Source organism: Rhinolophus sinicus, chromosome 14 (assembly GCF_057876585.1).
Source record: "Rhinolophus sinicus isolate RSI-liver-muscle chromosome 14, RSI-T2T, whole genome shotgun sequence".
NCBI classification, from domain to species: domain Eukaryota; kingdom Metazoa; phylum Chordata; class Mammalia; order Chiroptera; family Rhinolophidae; genus Rhinolophus; species Rhinolophus sinicus.
This window is the reverse complement of record NC_142514.1, coordinates 89,240,220-89,263,176: the sequence shown is the minus strand read 5'-3', so window position 1 is coordinate 89,263,176 and position 22,957 is coordinate 89,240,220. Positions and strand designations below refer to the sequence as shown.

The window sequence follows — 22,957 nt, the reverse complement described above, 5'->3', positions numbered from 1 at the left end:
ACATGCAGGGTTGCTATACTGTAATTCCAAGGGCTTAAATGCTGCTTTAAATTGCTGTTCAGTTTACAGAGGTGAGGTTTTGTCTTGTCTATACTCTCTGGCTTACTATTGCTCAGCTCCCTTCACTGAGAATGAACTGCACTGTTTTTTCATTCATAGCAGCACTTTGCCACCGGTTCAGAATGTCCATCTTTCAACATTCTCAAATGAGCGTTCATTGGTACTGGTGAGTTAATATTGCTCCTACAATTGTGATCCATTCCTGCAACATGGGGGAGTTAAGGCACTCCTAACTTTTACTTTCTCCTAAAATGAGCTTATAACTTCCTACCATCCCCATTTGGATACTTTTGCAACTGGCAGTGTTTTAGCTTTATTATTTATAAAGAACAACCAGAGGAGACATGTTTTTGGCTTGGAAATTCCACCTAGTTCAATGCATGGCAATGTCCTCCCATACAGACCTTCATAAATATTCTTTAAATTTGCACTCTTAGGATTTTTTCCCTCTTTATAGAATATTGTTTTGGATGGAGGGGTCCCATGGAAAAAGGAAATTTCTTCGGGATCTTAAACTCCCTGTAGCCAGCTTGTGACGCAGCTGGTCAATTCAGGGAAGGAACTGTGTGGTTGGTATTTGGTAACAATTTCAACTTTACTCCCATTTTTATCTCTGAATGAATGATGAGGTCACAAATCAAGATGAACCACATCTTTACACTCAAAAAAGCAATCCTATATTGCAAAGGCAAAAAAAAAAGAAAAAAGATTGTGGTTAAAGGTCATGTGGGTTTTATTCTTGGCTTAACAGATGTGTGACCTTGAGCAAATTACTTCAACCTCTCTGGGCCTCAGTTTCTTCATCTGTAAATGGAGATATCAATAAGCACCCACCTGATAAGAATTAGATAAGACTATGCACACACAGAGACTGGTACATAGAAAGTATTTAATAAATGTAAATATTAGCTACATTATTCTTAGAGTATTGACATAGAGAATGCTCGGCTCCTATATCTCACTACAATATTCATATACGAGGGTAGAGAAGAACTAATATAAGCTGTAGCCTCTACAATGATGCCCTTTTACAGTGGTTGCTGTCGTAACGGGATGATTGATCTTTATTATTAGGAACATGTTCAGTAACATTTCTCATTCATTAGGTAAAAACAATCCCTGACAATCAGACATTTCTGCCTATGGTATCGAACAGTCCTTAAAATAGAAGAGAAAGAAACATTAGACCAAGTCTGTCTTGTGGTAAGTGTATAATGTCACTTTAATTTTACATCAGCAAATGTCCTTGGAAATCAAACTCACCACACTGAATCCTTGGTCATTCTGGAGTTCACGTTCCCATCTTCTTCCAGGAAGATGTCCATTTGCAGATTGGCATCATTATCATGGGCTGAGAAATAATTGGTAACAACTCTTGCTGGTATCCCAAGGCATCGCAGAACTGTAGGAAAGGACAGGCCACAACTAAACATATCACCAAAATTTACTAAATACATAGAGAGCAGTCCCTTCTCATGAGCGATTTTCTTTTTTACCAATGTCAAAAGTTCAGAAATAACAGAAGTAAAAACAATGACTCACTGGAGTAGTAATTAGTAAAAGTTTATTGTGCACACACCAAAACAAGAACAAAAACAAAAACAAAAAACAGTTTGCAAACCAGAGCACTCAAACCAAAACATGGGGTGAGGCTCAGGGGTGTATTGTTATAATGCAGCTTAAGTGATCAGAAATCAGTGACTGTTTACTCTTCACAGCAATTGGTTAGATTAGAATTTTCTTAAGTGACAGGGAATTAGCCAGTAGTTACCTTATACCAACCTTGGGAAACGGTTCAAGTCTTGTTTATGATTTCCAGAGGCATAAGCAAGAAATGACCCAGACCAACCGAGTCTTGCAAAATAAGCTAAAGTAAGCTCTGTTTGTATGACTAAACTGGTTTGTCTGCCCCGGAATCTTCAAGGCTGGTCTCCACTGGCTTTTGATTTTAACACCAACATGAAAAGCCCCTTTGCACATATTATCCTCAAATATTCTGTACTGGAGAGGAGGGACTACTGCCAGGCATCAGGGCTGCAGAGAAACCTTGCTGCGTGATCTGCAATAGGGCCAGATGAAGCCAACTGGAATAGAAGCCCAGTAACAGGCCTCCAGTTGTTTAGTTGCTGCTAATCATCAGATCATCAAAGTAGTATTATTTTAGCCCAGCTAAGCAGACTATGCTTCTGAAAATAAAATGAAATAAATAAAATTAAAAAAAACACTAATAGGAAGTTAGGGATTTACAAAGCAGGCTCTCACTGGGGGTTGCTCTCCTGGATGGAATTTATCCTGTGACACTTGGTGGAGGGTGACACCACAGATTCATTTTAATTGTTAGATAATAAATTACTGGGATGCATTTCTTGCCATATGTACCTATTGATTAAACTTAATCCAAATGCCCTCCTTGGCTCCCAGGACACCACATATCAGGGCTCATTGAAAATAATTCAGCTGACAATTTTAAGATTAATGACTTGGCTTGCGTTTTATTTTCTCAGAATAGTTTAGCATTTTTAACCAAAGACTATTCACCTCCTTCAATAGAACAACCTTGGAAGTCCAAAGTGGAGTCTGGTGAGGTAAAGCTTGGCACTGGGGCACCAGTAGTACCTCCTCCCCTCCCTCTTCCCTCCACCTTCCCTCCTGGGGTTTGTTCTCACTGTGATGTCCCACATTGTACTTCTGTCTTTTCCTCGCTACCATCAAATCCTCGATTAGATCTAGTGACCTTTCGTACAAAAGACGTAAACGGATGGAAGGTGCTATTTTAGCTGGTTCTAAGCCTGAAGGAGTTATAAGTTATAGGGATAATGAAGTTATAGGCAGCAGGAGGACGTGGGGAGTCAGAGGGTCCTTGCTGTTTTCCTGGAGTCATCTCATGACAGTGGCTGTATCCATTGGGTGCCCTCTACGTAATCTTGGCTTGGGAACCATGAGGGAAGGGGATACCTCCAACCTTTAGCTTATTCTGAAGTTCAGGCTTCTTTCTAGAACTTGAAAGACCAGTCCTTCTAGGAGACTGATACATTGGCCATGATAGCTCTGAAGAAATATATATTCCTTTCGTACTTGGGTATACTCAAATGGCTAAGAAAATTGTCTTATTCAGTTTGATGCCATGGAGAAACAAAACACAATACAGAACTCACGATTCCTTCTCACTTAAATCACTAATTCTCAGACTGTCACACTTTGAGCTGAAACTGATAGGTTTCACCATCATTTATAAAAAAGTAGCCTCATCCCAGCTTCTGGACTCTAGCCCTTCCTTGATTTTTCTGATCAAAAAACATGCTAGTTTACTAGGTAAAACATTTTTAATGAGCAAGCAGAAAGAGCACTCCAACTCGAGCTGAGTATTTTCTTTTCTTTTTTTGATTAAATTTATTGGGGTGACAATTGTTAATGAAATTACATAGATTTCAGGTGTACAATTCTGTATTACATCATCTATAAATCCCATTGTGTGTTCATCACCCAGAGTCAGTTCTCCTTCCATCACCATATATTTGATCCCCCTTACCTTCATCTCCCACCCCCACCCCCCTTGAGCTGAGTATTTTCACCAAGAAATGGCATGTGAATGAAAATCATTACCAATGATGAAGACATGCTGAATTAAATGTTTTTTTAAAAAAATATTCACTAAATTAACAATAACATTGTCTAGGCCTAGATAGACAAATGTCATTTCAAAATTGATGCGCAAGGCAGAAGAAAATAATTCTGTCCCCACATGTTTCCCTCCGGGGATTGAATGTTAGGTGGATTAAAAACCAGAAGGGAAATTGGGGAGTAAAGATTGCTCATTAAGTTCTGATATCTAATTGCTCAGGGGTGTCGAGACTCACATGTAAAAATGGAGATGAAAAAAAAATGCAGATAAGACCACCTGCCACAATCATTTCCATAGCTAGGGTAAAAATTAAGTGGCTATATTTACAAAACTTCTCAGTAATAAACAATAAGCAAATAAATATATTTATAAGACTTATCAATAACAAATAAGCAGCATACATCTTTTAAAATTATTTATTATTTTAAGTTTGGATAATTTAACCTTTTTAAGATGTGGGGGGGTGGGTTACTGAAAAAATGCAATATCCTTACTCCTACATTCTTATTTGGCCCCTGGGACCCTCCATTTCTCTGGATGTAGAATGATGAATTATGTAGGAAATAGCCCATCATTCTTTCTATAAAGATTTTGCAGTCAAAGAGAAACTATGAGTATATTTGGCCCAGAACAATTGAATTATGCATTGACTACATCCCAGAATAGCCACCCATAAATTCTATAGAGCCAACAGGGATTGCTAGGTCTCTTTGCCAGGTTATAGGTATAATGTTGCAAAATGAAATTTCCTTTACATTAAAAAAACATTACTCAGGCTTCTGGTTAAGATGGCAGAGTAGGCAAATCTGTGCTTGTCTCCTCCCATGACCACATCAAAATTACAACTAAACTACAGAAAAACCATTATTGAGAATTGCCTGAAGTCTAGCTGAACAGAACTCCTATAACTAAGGACATGCAGAAGAAGCCATGTGGAGACTGGTAGGAGGGGTGGAGATGTGGACCTGGCTGGTCCTATGCTCACATGTTCCAGTTAAGAACTGGGTGGGCTATTTGGGCTGTGGGGGTCCCCTCTGAGGGACAGAAACAAAATCATAGATACAGAGAACATTCTGATGGTTGCCAGATGGGAAAGGAGTTGAAGGGTGGGTTAAAAGAGGAAAGGGAGTAAGAAGTACAAATTGGAGGTTACAAAATAGTCATGGGGATGTAAAGTATAGCATAGGGAATATACTCAATAGTATTGTAATAACTATGTATGGTGTCAGATGCATACTAGATTTATCAGGGTGATCACTTGGTAAGTTATATAAATGTCTACTTGTCATATTGCACACCTGAAACCAATATGATATTGTATGTCAACTGTAATTGAAAAATAAAAAAAAAATTATTAAAAGAAAAAATATTTCTCAATTGGATACTTACATGTGTTAAAAACACCAGCAAAAACCCAGCACTGACCATACCGGACTGGATTCTGAGAACTCTTGTATTCCAACAGAATGTCAATGCTTCCAGTCCAGGCTGATGGGGGGATACCATAGGCATAGATATTGTCCCAGGATCCAACGAGGACACCGTTATCGTCTTTAGAATTAACCTAAAAGAGATCACAAGTGGTGAGAAAGACAAAAGATCATTTAGAAGAGTTTCTCCAGACTCTGACATTGGTCAAGCTAAGGCTTCCAGTGTCTTGTATATGCCCTACATGATGAAAATAGTTCATTACTGTTCAATTCATTTTTATGTTGTCAGAGAAAGTGATGCAGTAACTAAGTGAGCTGGGGAAACTGAATAACAAGACTCCCTCTTAAATAGAGTATCATTATAGTGAGGAGTGGTGAAAGCAGATAGATGTGTATCTCCACATCCTTAGATGGTACACACAGGGCACTTGGTCTGGTTGAAATAGTCCTGGAGAATGATGTGAGGAAGAGAAGAAGAAGACCTACAGGAAAAGACAGCTCAAGTAGGACCAAGTCGTGCTCTTGTTGCAGAGGAAGGAGAATTCAAAACTGACAAATGGCAAAAGATGTGTAGGTAGAGTGGGTCCCTGGAGTCTTATGGTCTAAGGAGTGTTGGCATTGATGATGAGAAGCAGATGCTAATGAATTGAAAAAGTCGACAGATGCTGTCATAGGAATCATAAAGAGTTAATAAGAAATTAGATCCCCATGGGTATCCTACAGAGTTTGTTTAAAAAATGATTCATTAAAGAAATATTTTCTTTATGAATGCTTAAGGTGATTAAAGTTTTATAGCTTTGTTAAAAGACATTCTATTTACATAAAGGACCTAGGGTATTATAGTTTAAATATGGAAGAAACTTAAGTGAATAATAGCAGTCTTGGATATTTGAAAACACCTTGCTATACGTTCAGACCAGTCATCTGCTAGCAGCAGACCTCAAGTGTAGGAACAAAGATGTTTTGAATTTAGACAATAAAACAAAGGTCAGGAATTAACAGTTCCAAGGCATCCTGTCAACTTTTAAAAAAATATTTTATTGGGAAAGGGGAACAGGACTTTATTGGGGAACAGTGTGTACTTCCAGGACTTCTTTTTTTCCCAAGTCAAGTTGTTGTTCTTTCAGTCTTAGTTGTGAAGGGTGCAGCTCAGCTCCAGGTCCAGTTGCCATTGCTAGTTGCAGGGGGCATAGCCCACCATCCCTTGCGGGAGTCGAACCGGCAACCTTGTGGTTGAGAGGATGCACTCCAACCAACTGAGCCATCCGGGAGCTCAGCGGCAGCTCAGTTCAAGGTGCCGTGTTCAAACTTAGTTGCAGGGGGCACTGCCCACCATCCCTTGCGGGACACGAGAAATTGAACTGGCAACCTTGTTGTTGAGAGCCCACTGGCCCATGTGGGAATCTAACCGGCAACCTTCAGAGTTAGGAGCACGGAGCTCCAACCACCTGAGCCACCGGGCCAGCCCCCATCCTGTCAATTTTATTTTGGGGGGGGAGCACTGATGAATCTTACCTCTCTTAGTATAACTTTCATCATGTTTAATTATAGTCAGAAGAATGTCTAGATGGGCAGCAGTGGGAGTTTTCCCCCAAACTGGTGCTATTTCAACCATGTGTATATGTTGATGACAATGGTTTAGAACCTTGCTCCTCAAAGTGTGGTCTGTGGACCAGCAGCAATGGCATCCCCTGGGAGCTTGTTGGGAATGCGGAATCTCAGCCTGCTCTCCAGATCTGCTGAATCAGAGTCTGCATTTTAACAAAATCCCCAGGTAATATGTGTGCACATTAGTTTGAGAAACAGGTTCAGACTATGCTGAGAACACATTAGTAAGCAATGTGAAACATATGATTGAAGCAGGTGTGTTTGGATTATGAAAACCATAGACGAGATATTAAAATATAGTGAGTTTTTATGTGCTCACTGCCTTTTGCCCATTAACAGCATCAGCACTGCCCAGACCCCTCTCTTAGGCTTGCTGAGTCTAGCTGTATAGGAGTTTATCTTTCCCACTGGGTCATGAGTTAATTGAAGATAGAAATGAAAATCTGCCTCTCTGACTTCTAGCAAGTGTTGGCAAAGAGCAGGTGCTCAATAGTTGTTGGATAACCATTTGTATTTGCAGTAAGCATATAGGCATTGTACAACTGAATAAGACTTTCTCCTTGGGGAGAGATAGATAAGAAATCAATCAAGTGGAAGTAAAGGTTACTGGTATTAAGAGAGAAAGATGTGCAGGAGGAGTGGGGGCCCAAAGGATGGAGTAATCACTTTTATCAGGCTGAGGGTGGCGGTGGTGGTGGTGCTGGTGGTTGTGGTTGTCGTGGGCTGACTAGAGGAAATGATATGAAATCTAGGTTTTGAGGGCCAGAATAGGCCATTTACATAGTGGAAACAGTTTGAATAAATGCTTGGTGTCATGAAACAATATGGCAGGTTCAGGAACCTGCTAGGAACTCTGCATGGGTATAATGTAAGTAGGGAATTTGGGATGAAATAGAAAGAAAATATTAGAGGAAAATACTTCTACTCTGAATGACAGATCTTCCACTGAAATGTGAGATTTACTCTAGCACTGAGTGGTATTTCCCAAAGAGGTTCCTTCTGGTGAACGTTCTCTAGAAGATCACTATTCAAATTGATTTAGACAAACTATTTTTCCCCCTTTACTCTGTCCAGTCAGGTTAAAGTGAAGGTAACCACCCAGTTAATTTAAGGGAGAAAAATCGTAATTCTTTGAAGATTTCTGGAGGACCTTGTTCAACTAATTGCAAACTTATGCCTTTTGTGTAAACTTTGACTTTATCCTGTAACTCTATGAAATGATGGGGTTGCAACATGGGTGAGCCAACCATTTTGGCTCCATTCATGATCAATACTTCTCATTGCAGTTAAACTGATTAATTAAAAATCTGCATCTATTATAACAAAGCCAGAAGAGTGCCTTGGTAGGCTATGATGTGGTTTGGTCTTTGTGGATAGGTAGATTCAGCTTTAACTCACATTACCATTCCTTATCATTTAGAAGTAGAAGAGGGCCTATGAATCTCAGAGGTCAAAGTGTCTAAACTATGTTTCTGATGACTGATTTTCAAACAGATAGTCATTAATTAGAAGGGCTATTTCTAGCTTATGGTTGAACCCAATCAACTAAGGGGAAGAGTTGGAAAAAAAAAAAAAAGCTATCTCCTCTACAGATCTTTTAATTGTTAATGCTGAGCTGTTCCCTTGTTGCTAGATAAATCACAACTCTCATTTATTAGCATTTGGCCAGATAGCTACTGTTTTCTAATTAGAACATTGATTTCTGGGGGAGCCTAGACACTGAAAGGGATAAGTCCATAGTGGCAGATGTAAAGGGTTAAAGTAACAACCCTCTCACTAGACAACAGGACGTTTGGGGGTCACTTCAAGGGCACGCTGGTCCTTTTTTATGCCACAATGGACTGTTTCAACATCCTATTATGAAATTAGAGCTTGACCAGTGACAGAATGAAATGTCTCAGTCTTGCATCACTGGTGGTCAAGGAGACAATATGAGCCCAGGACTTTGGACAGGGAGTGTTATTAAACATTGTTAACGTTGTACTACATGGTCCTCCCATAATGGCTACAATATTGGAAAAATGAAAAACCAGGCATCCCCCCACAACCACTGTCCGCAACCTCAGTGGAATAACATAATGCAGTAAACTTTCAAACATGGTTCCCCGAAAAGATGAGGATTATGGAGTGGAGGAGACAGGCACCATGGCTCAGCTCTTAACCCTAACCATCAGTTCTTCAGAAGCCCTACTGTCAACTTAACAGTATCCTGAGATTTCTCATTTGTATTTCAAAATCTGGAAAGAAACAAACTGAATTAAAATGCTGATCTTGTCCTTGTTCTGACCGAATAGTGGACACAAGTGTGGAGAAATAGGTGAAAAAGGGTCTACACCTCTAAAGAGGTAAAGATTCTCGGACTACAGTAGGGGAAATTATACAAAGCCTAAGAGCTAGTCCCCCATGTGAATGAGACGTATCTCCAACTAGGTTGAATGGATTCTGGAATGAGAAATTTGATAGAATCTTAAAAGAAAGAGTAGAGCCCAAGTATTGTAAGAGAGATTCCCATCTTTTCAGCAAATTTCCTTTTCCCTGCTCCAATCTTTCTCAGGGTACTAAAGAGTAAATGGAATGAAATACATATTGATGTTCAGTGTAGAAATCAAAGTAGTGTTAGATTGGGAAGAGTCAAGATTTTTTCTACACTATTTTAGAGCAAATAGAACACTTGGAGAAGAGTTATGCAAGTATGAATAAAAAGAAAAGAAGCAACAAGGATAGGAGAAGGCGAGAGAAAGGCAGGGAGGGAGGGAGAGGGAGAGAGAGAGAATATTAAAAAAATAATACATAGAAGAAAACAAAATTAAGAAACATAAAGAATTTTCTCACAATCTCTTAGGAGATCACAGACCTAAAGACACAAATTGAGGACCAAATCATATCATTGTGGAACTGAAAATAAATTATAAGCTGTAAAAAACAGAATAGATACTGCTAAAAATAAATTAATGACAGGAAAAAAAGCTTGAGATAAAGAATATAGCAATAAAACAGGTGAAGAGATGAAGTTATTTAGAGAGAAGCTAACAGTTATGAAAGATAAGGATGATACAACATAAGGATAATTAATATCCTTAAAATAGAAAACCCAACAAATGAAACAGAATACACATTCAAGACATAATATAAGGAAATTTTATCAAATTGAGAAAAATTGGATTTATACATTGAAAGAGCAATCTGCTTAGCGTATTACAGAATTGTACACTTGAAACCTAAGTAATTTTACTAAACATTGTCATCCCAATAAATTTTAGTTAAAAGAAAGAAAGAAAGAACTCAAAAAGCAAGAAAGCAAGCAAGCAAGCAAGCAAGGAAGGAAGGAAGGAAGGGAGGAAGGAAGGAAGGAAGGAAGGAAGGAAGGAAGGAAGGAAGGAAGGAAGGAAGAAAGCAATCTGTGCTCCAGGGTAAGGTGATGCAGAATGCTAATTGCCTAGGAATTTTAATTAATCAAACTATTTGAATGTTAAGATAAAGAAATAATACAGACAGAAAATGCAAATTAACAACACGGAGGAAATTGGCTGCCTTCAGACTTCTCCACAGCACCATTCAATGGCAAAACACAGCCGATCAATATTTACATACTCCTGAGAGAAAGAAAGGTTGACCCAAGAATATTGTGCAGAGCTAAGATATTCTGCAAGTATAAAAGCAACTCACACATATTTCAAAGATGAAGGATCTCAGGGAATACAGTATCCATCAGAACCAAACTACATTACTAACAAGTGTCACCCCGATAAACTTTAATTAAAAAAAATAAGAAAACAAACAAACCAACTACTTGAAAAGTGGTATCAAAATAATTAAGGGCTGAATGAAACAAAGAACCCAGGAATAGAGACTTTGTGGTAAAAGTGGTGAGAAAAATCCATACAAGTATAAAAATGTTGGAGAGTTGTAGTAGTAGGAGAATGAGTATAAATTTTAAAACTTGGTAATGTAAAAACAACAATAATCCTAAGAAAAATAGACATTAGGGAGGAAAGAATGGAAGTGCTAATGTTTTAATGTGTTGATCTCTCTTAGTTAATTGACACCATCTAAAATTAAAATATAATTTGAAAACATAATTACTTTATTCTTTTAATGGTTTCATGAATTTTTAATAATCTTAGAGGGATGTGTTAGGAAATAATATTTCTGGTAGTGAAGAAACATTTGAAGTTTAATAATTTCTTCTGTTGTAATTCAGTATTTTATCTTCTGTGAAAGTAAAATTCAGTAAAATTAAATAAAACTTAAATATAATTTGAGTACAATTAAGAGTAATATTTTAAATTAAATAGCATGATACTATTTGGCATAAATACAAACAAACAGACCAATGGACCACAACAGAGAACACAGAAATGGACCCCAGAAATATAGTTAACTAATCTTTGACAAAGTTGCAAAGGCAATTCCATGGACAAAGGATAATCTTTTCAACAAATGGTGCTGGAACAATTAGATATTCATACTCAGAAGTGAACTTTTACTCATATCTTGTACCATAGATAAAAGTTTTCTCAAAATGGATTATAGCTTTCCTAAGTATTAAACTTGAAACTATAAAACTTCTAAAAGAAAACATAGGAAAAAATTTTTGCACTCTTTGGTTAGGCAAAAATTCCTTAGATACAATACCAAAAGAATTACTGATAAAGATTATATTGAAAAGTTTGCCTTCATTAAATTAAGAACTTTTTCTCTTTGAAAGACATTGTTAAGAGAATGAAAAGATAAGTTCAGAGTAGGTAAAAATATTTGTAAGTCACACATGTGATAAAGGGCTTATATCCAGAATATTGAAACTCAATAATAAGAAAATGAACAAAATTTAAAACATGGGCAAAATAGTTGAACAGATACTACATCAAAGAAAATATATAGATGACAAATAAACACAACATAAGATGCTCAACATTATTAGTCATAAGGAAATGCAAATTAAAACCCTAATCAGATTAGAAAATCTAAAATTAAAAAGACTAATCATATCAAGTGTTGGGGAAGATGTGAACACCTGGGACTCTCACGCACTGCTGGTGGGAATGTAAAATGGTACAACCACTTTGGAGGTTTCTTAAAAATTAAACATACACTCATCATATGACCCAGCCATCCCACTCCTAGGTATGTATCAAAGAGAAATAAAAGCTTATTCTATACAAAGATTTTTAGATCAATATTTCTAGCTTTATTGATAAGAGGCAAAAGTGAGAAATAGCTGAAATGTCCACCAACAAGTAGACGAATTGTAGTTCATCTATACAATGGAACATGACTCAGCAACAAAAAGGTATGAACTACTGAAGCACACAATAACATGGATGAATCTCCTAATGAGAAAGAAGCATGAAAGACATCAGACACACAAAAAAAGTATATACTGCATGATTCCATTTATATAAAATTCTAGAAAATTTAATCAATGTGTAATGACAGAAAGCAGAGCAATGATTATCTGGGGATGGTAGACAAAGCAGGGAGTCATCAAAGGGAGAAATTACAAAGGAAATTTCTGGGCAGTGATGGATGTATTCATTATTTTCATTTTGGTGATGGTGTTATGGGTGCATCAAAATGATCAAATTGTGCACTTTAAATATCTACATTTTATTATATGTCAACAAGATCTCAAGAAAGCTATAAAAAAGTAAGTGTAATACTTTTTAAATTAAACTAGCATCTACAGTATAATACCATTTATGATTTTAAAACTGTATTTATCTATTTAAATATCTCTATATCTAGTTGGTATGATGTACATCAAATATTAATAATAATTATTTCTTGGTGAAATTTGGGGTGATGTTTTTTGAGGGAAAGATTTTTTTCAACTCTCATTTAAAATATGTTCTGGGTTGTTTGAATTCTTTTCGGAGAGCATTATCTTTTTTTTTTAAAACCAAAAAATAAAAAAGATCTTTCATTAAAAAACAAAAACAAAAACAAAAAACTGGAAGCAGATATGCCAAGATACTGTTTAATTCTTGCAGTAAGAATATATATAATTATTATTTTCTTTTTTACACTTTTAAAAATGTTTAGAATTTCCCCAAATATTTATCCTAGGGGAGAGAATAGTTAAAATTTATTTTGTGAACTGTAGGGTGGGCTGCCTCTCTGAATTCGAGGTCCATGGGGAGTGATTTAACTGGGTTTGTTCAACTATGGGCAGGGGCAGAGGCACTGCTCTTTGAGGGCTGGATAGGGAGGCCGAGCTTTCAGGAGGTGACCAATAGGGAATGAGGAATTGTGGGAAATGCAGTATGTAATACAGTGCTTTTGGGGTCAGGGACCCTTTAAATGGATGGCTGTAGGAGGACTGGCATATGCTTCGTTCTGAAATGGAGCTGCCTGCCGGCAGAGAGGCTCCTCTGACCTGAGGGCCTGGCGCCGGAGTAACACTGAGTAGACCTCACCCTAGGGTGGGAATAAGCCCTGGGTTCCTGTACAATTCTAGGACAGGGAGGGCCTTAAAGCACGACTAAAACTGAGCTTCGCTCCAATTTTGGTCATGGGGAATTGAGCAGATTTTAACTTGATACTGTAAAAAAGAAAAAGAAATGTGACATTTCTTGATTCTCTAATTTCCTATAGCACAAAGCTTTACATTTTGCACAATTACTTTTTTTTTTTTTGCTTCCTTTTAAAGGTAAAGGTATTTTTCTTATCCTGTGTACACATTTTATATGGCTATAAGGAAATGACCTCACTCTGTTATAAGCCTATTATATTCTGTTAAATTTCATTGTTAAGAGTTATGTTGTCATACAGGTTAGGATTTCTGTAACTCGTCGAATACAGTTTTATACCTAATCCTGTCTGTAATAGTTTCTTGAAGACTATTGGATATAAATTTTGGGTGACATGAACTAGCTTCAAATGTGGAGAGTTAAATTTAAAGGAGAAGAATTATTCCTTGACTCAGACCCTTTCCAGATTTTGTGAACCACAAGGCCCCAGCTATAATCTGGTGGTGAGCCATCTTAATAGTAGGTGGAAGTCATATAGTAGATGTCAAATTGTGCCCTTGACACTCTAGAGTTCTGCAAAAGAAAGAGCCTCAGTGACTACCTTTTTGGGGGGTGGGGGAGGAGATGACTGAGTGGTGGGAATGGTGGGGGCTTCAGGCACCATCTTTCTTCAATAACAACAACTCTGCTTTTCTCTTTTATGTATCTGGGTTTGACTGATATTTATTAGAAAAATATCAGTTCCAAAAAGTAAAATTTGAAAACTCACTGGTCTGGGAAAGTAAACTCACTGTCTTGTTCTTGTGTCTGCTCTGACATTTTTTAAGTTATGTGATGAGACTAGGAAGGGAGAGGAGCTGAAGATGAAGTGCTCCGAGACAGGGGATTTCATAGGCAGGCCTCCCAACAAACACACGCAAGAGAAAGAATTAGGGCAGCAAGCGCTCTATGTCCTCCATTGCCTGGATCCTCATTGATTCTTTTTGCACTTTCACAACACTTATGACTGCTAGGGTCTTAATCCAAAGAGAAAGACAGCCGTCTACAATGTCCTTGGTTTTTCATAGTCGTGGGTTTAATGAAAAGCTGTTTCCTACCTTGGTGCTACTGGAAATACTATTCTGTCCTTCTGGAATGCTCTTCCATACTCAAACTCTTTATTTACCTGGCGCATGTCTACTGATTTTTTAAAACTCAGATGGTTTCATTCTGGAAATACTCACCTATCATTTTGATACGGATGTCTTTGCTCACATAGTATTCTTTGCTTAGTACTATCCTCCTAATTATTACATTGCCTCTGTTATTAATTGATTGATTACTCCCATTATCAGATGTACATTCCCCAAAGGAAGGAAGGCACCATGCTGTTTTGCCTTGGTATTGTCAGCGCTAGCACAGAGTGGCCACCAAATAATTCCCCTGAATGAACTGATATGGTATCAGTGGAAGGTGGGTTTAGGCCCCCCTTTTAATATTCCTTTACTAGATCAAGATAAATGGGCTAATCAGAATGTCAACAGATATTCTGTTGACAGTAAGAAGTTATTTCTAAACTTTATATAGAAATGCAAAGGATCTAGAATAACCAGAGTGAGGCTGAAAAAGAAGAACAAAGTTGGTAGACTGCATGATTTGAAGACTTATGATAACACTAGTAATTGAGACAGAATGGTATACAAGGATAGCTAAATAGACAAATGGAACAGAGTCCAGAAATAGATCTACACTTTTATAGTCATTTGATTTTCAACAAAGTCACCAGAGCATTTCAATGAGGATGCGGGGGGCATGACAGTCTTTTCAACAAATGACAGTCTTTTCAACAAATTAAATAGCTTCCAACAGTTTTTTTCAATTGGAGAAAAAAAAAACTTTGACCCCTACCCTACACCACACAGAATGACAACTCAAGATGGAGCATAGACCTAAATGTACATTTTACTTCAATTAAAAAAAAAAAGTAACATGAATTAACCCTAATCTATATTGTGAAGCATATAACTACTGTTATGCCAATGCCCTTTGGTATATATACTTGACACAAGTTCCGGCAGGGGTAGGTAATTAGATTCATTTTTCATGAAAACCATTACAGCTAGAGATTATTAACCTTATCTCCCTTAGTAACTGAGGATTCTTATTTGGCCAAAACGTATTTTACTAATTGACAATCCGGAGAGCAATAACCAAAGGTGGACCGAGAGAGAGAGAGAGAGAGAGAGAGAGAGAGAGAGAGAGAGAGAGAGAGAGACTGAGATTTTAAGCTTTTTAAATATTGTCTGCTTTTTTCATTGCTATACCATTGCTGCATGGTGTAAGGCTGGTGTAGAACAGGCCTTCACAAAAATGTGAATGAAAGGAATGAATGGATGGGAAGGGGAAAAAAGCAGATTCAGAAGAGGAAAGGAGAAGGATGTCAAGGGAGGAGAGAGGGGAAGGAAAGAGGGTGAGAAGGGGACACAAAGTGCATAAAGCTGTGAGGGCATACCCTAGACAGTTATGCTGGCTTTGCTGCATTTCTGTCTGTCTGTCCTGGGGATGTCTGCTCAGGAGACCAGAGCAGCCCGACTGCACAGCCTTGAGGGAGTGCTGAAAAGCATCCCTATGTTTCAGAAATAGCCTGTGTGATTTCAAAATAGATGCAGCATTGAAACCTCATTCCAGGAAGCAAATCAGGGAAAGGAGACATTTAGATTGACTATGATTATCACATTCGAGAGATGGCTTGTAATAAATGTCTGTTTTTCTCCAAAAATATGGGGAGAACAGGCATAAGAAATGTAAACTTAATAATTGAGAAACCAAGCTGTTTGCCCACAAATAGAAACTTTATTACATTGCTGGCTTTTACCATAAGAGGGAAAAATGAGGTCTGAACAGTTTGTTGTCCCCTCCTCCCTCTCCCTCCCCATCTAAAAGAGAAGGATTGAATCCAACAGGGCTTGTAAAAAACACTATGTTTGTATCCAGGGAGCTCATGTGATGTGAAGAGAGGATAGAAGATAAATCTAGGGAAATAAGACATTGCATGTGGAACAGTGGGGTTAGGCAAACAGATCAATTTCCAGTTCCACCAGTGAGCTTGGATAAGTCATTTAGCTTCCTGTTACCTCAGTCTTTCCATCTGCACATTGATTATTTATGGAAAGGATATAATTTTTCAAAAGTGGCTGTGAATACAATATCTGTTAGGTAAATTCTATTTTCCCACTGGTTTCCAATATATTTGCTAATTGTTTAAAATTCTTCAAGAAACAGAAAGGAAACTCCGTATTGTAAGGTGACTTTATGGTGTCACTTTTAGTTTGAAAGGTACTAGCGATTGTCCTGACTCTGTACCTCCCATTTGTCATTGGATTTCCTTGCTCCTTCCTGAACTGTAGAAATACCTTGCATGCTTCAGGATAGCTTGAAACTCCAACATGAAGGGTTTAAAAAAATCTTCTTAGAATTGGGATTTTAGTATTTTCCTGTTGGACTACAGTAACATTTTTCATTAATCTTAACCAATAGATTCTCTAAAATTGCCATCATGAGCAGCCCCTACTGATTGAGATTTGTGACCATTGGAAAGGTTATAAAGAACATCAGAGGCTTCTAGCTTTTTCTGTGGGCATGAATCATGGAGAGGAAAAACAAAAAAGCAATTTAAATTAAGAAAACTGATAGGGCTGGAGACCCAGAAACTCTGGATGGAGACTCAAATCCGTCTTGGAGTCTACATCTGGCAGTGGTCACCAGCTTGGAAAGCTTAGCTCCTAGTCCCCGGCAGAGTTTGGAATGCAGGTGTGTGAGTCATTGCCACGCTTCCAAAACACCAAATGGACGTTGTACCTTCACTTTGACAAAGGTGGCAGTGGGTCACATTCGGCATGCTGTCACCGATTATCTGGGAGTCATGCTCACCACTGCCACCACCAACAGAAGCTCTGACTGGCAATTACATAAATCTTTGACACAGAATGGGGAAACAAGTTATTACTACATAATCATGCTTTTCTGATAGGTTCAGTTTTTTTCAACAATAAGATCCATATGGGGAAATTTGGAAAAGCTTCTCAGTGGTGAAACGATTGGGAACAATGGCCTCTGAACAGCTGGGTTGTCAGATTTCTCCATGACAGTTCAGTCCAAGAAAGGGCATGTTAGCTGCTTATAAACCAAAGAAGCAGCTAGATAGTGCTTCTGAAATTTTTATTTCATTTTTTAAAATTTAACCTGTCAAGGAGCTGTGCTGTTGTTGTCCGTGTGATGAGAGAAGAGACTATGTGTATTTCCTTCTGACTCTAACGTTCATTTGGAATGACTGAGGGGGTGGAATTTTTAACCCAGGTGAATTTTTAAATGTAATCTAAGTAGTCATAATAGTTTGTTGCATAGAGAAGTTTGCTAGATGTGAGGGGCTCCCCATAAGACACCCAAGTAAATAACGGGAGGAAAATAAAAACATGGTTTTGTACTAAGTCGGCTGTGGAATTGCCTGGCAAGATATCAAAGAAGTGATGTCATTACTGTCTTTTCATACATGGAAAGAAAAAAATAACTTTTAAAATCCTGGGACAATGAGAAGGGGAGAAAAGATGGACAAAGTGAGAAATAACTTTATTTTCAGTTTACCTATGAAATCGCATATGCTTAGGGGTCAGTAGCCCTGAAGACCATTTTATCTCAGAGGGCTCTGGTCGTTCATCTTGTGTTCGGCCTTAGGAAACTCCAGACCTACCTCCCGTTCTGGTCGGTTTGACTTACTAGCTGGAGTTCAAGACTTTTTTTTTTAATAACATTAAAGAGTACACTGAATATTGATTGGTTAAAAAAAAGTTCAATCTTAAGTTAGTGCCCAAACGGCACAGTCAGAACAGGGTATTAATGGGGATTAATGATGGCATTGTGGTTCGATATTAGAAAAAGACCGGGTTAAAAATAAAAGTGTAGACCTCAAGGGAAGCAGGAAAGTCCAAAGTGGAAACAGTATAAAGACTGGAATTTTAAAAATATATAAGCATATTGACATTCCCCCTCCCTCCTTCCAAAATGTTATCTTTTTAAAAATTATTGTAATTGAATCTAATAAGCCCCTGGAGGAGCAGATTACCCTGGTCTACATTTTCTTGCAGTGCTTTTGGTGACTGGCTATTTAGGTATAATTTCCACCATAGAGAAAGGGTTTCCATGAATAATAACATGGTTTATTATTGCTATGGGCCCTCATCAGTCATTCTTCTACCAATATCCCAACACTTGCTAGGCCAGTGTTCAGTCCTGGGAGAACTCTGAGCACAGCTTGAGAGATTTGCTTTCCCATATGTTTATTTCATCAGAGAATTGTCCATACTGTGTTGAAAATTTCTACTTACCAGTCTGTCTTGTCTATTAGATTCTAAGCTCTGTGAAGGCATAAACTATGTTTTGTTTTGAGTTGTACCCCAGTACCTAAACTAATAGTTTCTCAATAAATATTTGTTGAATGAATGAGTTAATATTGAGTGTTTTACCACCATAAGCATCATTACAGCAACCAGTACCACTATCACCACCACCACCACCACCACCACCACCACCATCATCACTATTATCATCATCACCTTTACCATCATCACCACCACCACACCCACCAATACCACCATCAAACAATATTTGCTACCTAATACTCTTTGGGAACTCTTTACCCAGGGGCCCAATGCCTCTGGCCATTTACAATTCTCTGATTTACATCTTTCTTCATGTATTTCCTTATTTCAAAATTCACCTGTTTCTGGACCCCATTCCCTTGGTCCTTTTTTTCTAGGAAGCAGCTACTTGATTTGATATAGTAATTGTGTTGTTGATACTAATGTGTTGGTAATGGCCCTCTAAGGTAATATGATCTGAGAGTAAGGACAATATCTAGTTCCAGCTCAGATACTTATTTGCTGTGTGACCTTGAGTGACATCATTTCCAAGGGCCTTTGCTTCTTCACCTAGAAGACCCCTGGGTAGGCGTCCAGATCGCATGCACTGGTTCTCCGCGCATTTCAACATAGATCTTCTATTGATAAAGTCTCAACCCAAAGGAGCAAACTTGCACGGAGGTGAGGTTAGGGGTTTCACAGTGAATAAGCAAGTGGCATCTGCTTAGTACGCAGATAAACTTATAATAAACAACAGTGGCCATTGAGCAGCACTGCACCTTCCTAGAGAGCTTCTCTGCCCACAGTTGCTGCCAGATTCAATCAATCATGGGGGTAGAAACAGACATAGACAGGTAACCACTCAGCAGGAATGCCAGGCAATTGTCACTGTCTCCCCCTTGCCCCAAGACCGTGCTGCACTTGTCACAACATGATATCACACAACTGTTTTGATAGTCTGACTAAGGCTCAGAGCCCATGTCTAGTTTCTTCACAGTTATCCAGAGCCAACGATGAAATGCTTTATTAATGCCCTGTGAGCAAAATAACTTTTCAGATGGCACAAAACATCTTTCTAAAATTTTCCTGGCACATTTCCTGGCAATTGTCCTGGTGGGTACGTCACACCAGATATGAGGTAGAAAGAAAACAGGAATCAAGCAATGTAATTTGAAGGAGAGACAGTATAACTTTGGATAAGTTTCTTCATTTTTATAATTTTCTCTTTTTAAAAATTTCCTCTCTTACATCAATCTGTGTAGTTTTGGTAAAATGTACCACTCAGTATTTAGTAGCCTAAATAAAAGGTAGCTTACATAAGGTGATAACATCTCAGGCCCAATCCCCAGACAATGAAATTACAGGATTTTTAGAGGTTCTGGTGGGAGAATACAATAGCCCAAGGCTGTTCAGATTGTCAAAAACTTTTTCCATTTTCACATCAAAGTGAAGTAATAGCAGCGTAAAATAAGAACTAATAAGATACTGAATTTATAAAAGGAAAAATAGAAGAAAGAAGAGCATCATTTTGAAAAATAAAAGAATATTCTTACTGCTACTGGGAATAACAAATGCAGTTTGAGTACAGGGACAAAATTTCATTTTGAAGATGAAGTGAGGCCTGGGGAAGCTGAGTGACTTGCCCTGGGTCACATAGTAAGTTATGGTGGAGTCAGAACCCAGAGGTCTGATCTGAGAAGGGCCAGGCCCTTCCCATACCATGTTGCCTCCCCTTTCTCTTCGGTTGAGGAATGAAAACCAGCAGGTTTTGAATGAGGAAAGAAGACAGATCCTTCAAGCAGGTAAGAAGAGAGGGTTATGCCTATTGCATAGGCAGGGAAACTGACCCACAGAAGGGTTTACTGCTGTGGTCCTCATTGGGGGCGATTTTTATCCTTGGGGGACATTTGGTAATAACTGAAGACATTCTTGATTGTCGCTGCTGGTGGGGGGAAGATGCTGCTGGCATCTCTTGGGTGAAAGCCAGGGATGCTGCTACACATCTTCCTGTGCACAGGACAGCCTCACAATAAGAAATCACCCAAGGTCATAGACACTGGACAATGGCGATTTTTATCTGGGGATTATGCACTTAAGTCCATATTTATATTGTTGTTATTATCATTAGACAGTTTGTACAACTTGAGTTACTCTCTGTGCTCATTTAGTATCGTGCACCCAACTACTCCCTGCAAATTCCTTGCCAACCTTCAGGGCTAGACTTTGCTGTGATCACTGTAAGCCTATTTGTCTCTGGGGCTTCAAATTGGCTCCTGCCTCTTGTCCCCACTCTACCCTCCCCAGGTGCCCAGCCAGGGCCAGGATGCTCATCCCTACTCCTTCCTGGCAACAATTGATCCCAGGAGATTTCTACCTCCCATCACTTTCATCCCGGCATGAATTGAAATCAGAAAATGTATGTGTCACAATGTATTTGTTTCAGTACGCGTATCCCGTGAAAGGACTTCCCAGCCTCAGTGATCAGGCTGGGGAGATGTTTGAGAGCTCCCCAAACAACCTGTAATGGCTTCTGTTCTTCCAGTAGACGGGGCCAGCCCCCTGAGAGCACACACCGGCCCATCTGCCTCGGAATCAGGCTTCTGGCTAGACTTGCAACTTTGCAACATTTTCTGGGCTTTCTAAATACATCTTCTAATATCTCAAGGCAAACCTTTAATTGAGAAGTTGAGAGTTTTTTTGTTTTGTTTTGTTTTCTTTCCTATCAATCTCTGCTTAGCTTCACTCAGCAATTTCATGGTAGACTTCTGCAATTTGTGAACAGGAGAGGAACTGCCTGAATGATCAGAAAACAGTCGATTTTATTTTTTTAAGTGTCATCTTTTTTTATTGATTTTTGCAAGCTCAATATTTTAGTTTCTAAAATTATTATAACTGAATGGATTCTGGAAACATTCACAGAGCTCTTTTAAGGATTAAACGAGATAGTAGTTGTGAAAGGGTTTTGAAAACTATCAAGCATGTATTTTGTGTATGTAAATAATGGCGGTGGTAAAAATAGACATATTGTCCTGAAACCGCCCAGGGTGGGGCCTCTGTCCCCTAACACCCAAGGGCTCCCCCTCCAGCAATCAAACCAAATCAAACAACTCCCTAAACAGATTCTGTATAGTTCTAATTCTTGTAATTGGGTTATAGATTTTCAAAGTTAGAACTTCATAGGCTTTTTTTGATTAATAAAATTTCAAGGCAATTTGCGTTAGGATTATGTGCTTAATTCAAGATTGAACAGCTTCCACTTGGCCAAATGACTACAGAAAGTATTGGGTTAGCTGCTTCATGTCGACTTCCCTCTTGCATTAGCTTGTGTTAGGCAGTGATTTCTAGATTAGGAAAAATACACACAATGTGCGAGTAAGCTTAGGCTGATGAGCATGCCATTTTAGAATGCATGAGAAGGAATTAACTTATACTCAACCACCGCTAGCTAGCATTTCCTTTCTCACTGCAAACCTGTCACGGTGACTTCAGAGGAGAAGAAAAAGGGGAATCTTGTCTGTGAAACAGGAAAAATAGTGATCGACTGCGTCTAATACATGTTGTTGTAAACTGTTATCATAAAGAAATGCCTCAATTGTTTAGAATTCATTGTTTTTTCATTATGCAATGTAAATTAACAACAGAAAACAAAACTGCCTTTAAATGTTAGTTTTTACCCCCTCTTTTTAAGCTCCACTATTTCATAAATTCACATGTAGCTTAGTTATTAACAAAATAAAAATAATCTTTCTGAAGAGCTAACTAGAAATTACATTTCATATCATTCTCAGTCTAATGTTGATTGATGGGACAACATTGTTTTTATTTAATTCAAACCAAACTCTAAGACAAAATTCTTCCATAGAGAGAATTTTTAAAGAAAATTTAAGGAAATAGGTAACATAAGGATTTGTATTTTGCTCAGTCTTTGACGGAATGAAATAGTACCTAACTTAATGTATCTTCAGGAATATTTTGCTCATGAACTGCTTGTATGCAGCAAGGGCAGGATCTATGTGCTATGTATGTCAGTATAGGCCAGGACTGCACAGGACCTGGCATCACATTTAATTCACCTCCCACACCTGACCCCTAATCTTCCCACTCATGGGCATTCTGTCTCTTCGCACAGGAAGTTATTCCATTGCAGGATCTAAGATGTTTCAAGATTTCCTACAGCGAGCAGAATGGAAGGTAGAAAATGTCTAGATTTGGAGACAGCAGATCTGGGTTCTAGGGGAAGCTTTGTCACTGACAACCTGTGTAGGGTGATGTTGAGGAAAATTTACCTTGATTGGTTGATGTGAGCTTTTGTCTATTACCTTTTATCTGTTCCTGCATGTGAGGTGACTTCTGTGCTGTGATCAGGGGTTGAGT

General features: G+C 38.3%; 1 protein-coding gene across 1 annotated transcript in view; it reads right to left on the bottom strand.

The window, feature by feature from the left end:
* The window catches only part of F13A1 (coagulation factor XIII A chain), a 177,826-nt gene that overhangs the window by 71,253 nt on the left and 83,616 nt on the right, over positions 1–22,957 (bottom strand). Inside the window, exons 7-8 of the mRNA XM_019710859.3 lie at positions 5,072–5,246; positions 1,324–1,462 (exon numbers count right to left, since the gene is read on the bottom strand). Coding sequence (XP_019566418.3) covers positions 1,324–1,462; positions 5,072–5,246 — 314 coding nt within the window. The remainder of the gene's footprint in view (positions 1–1,323; positions 1,463–5,071; positions 5,247–22,957) is intronic.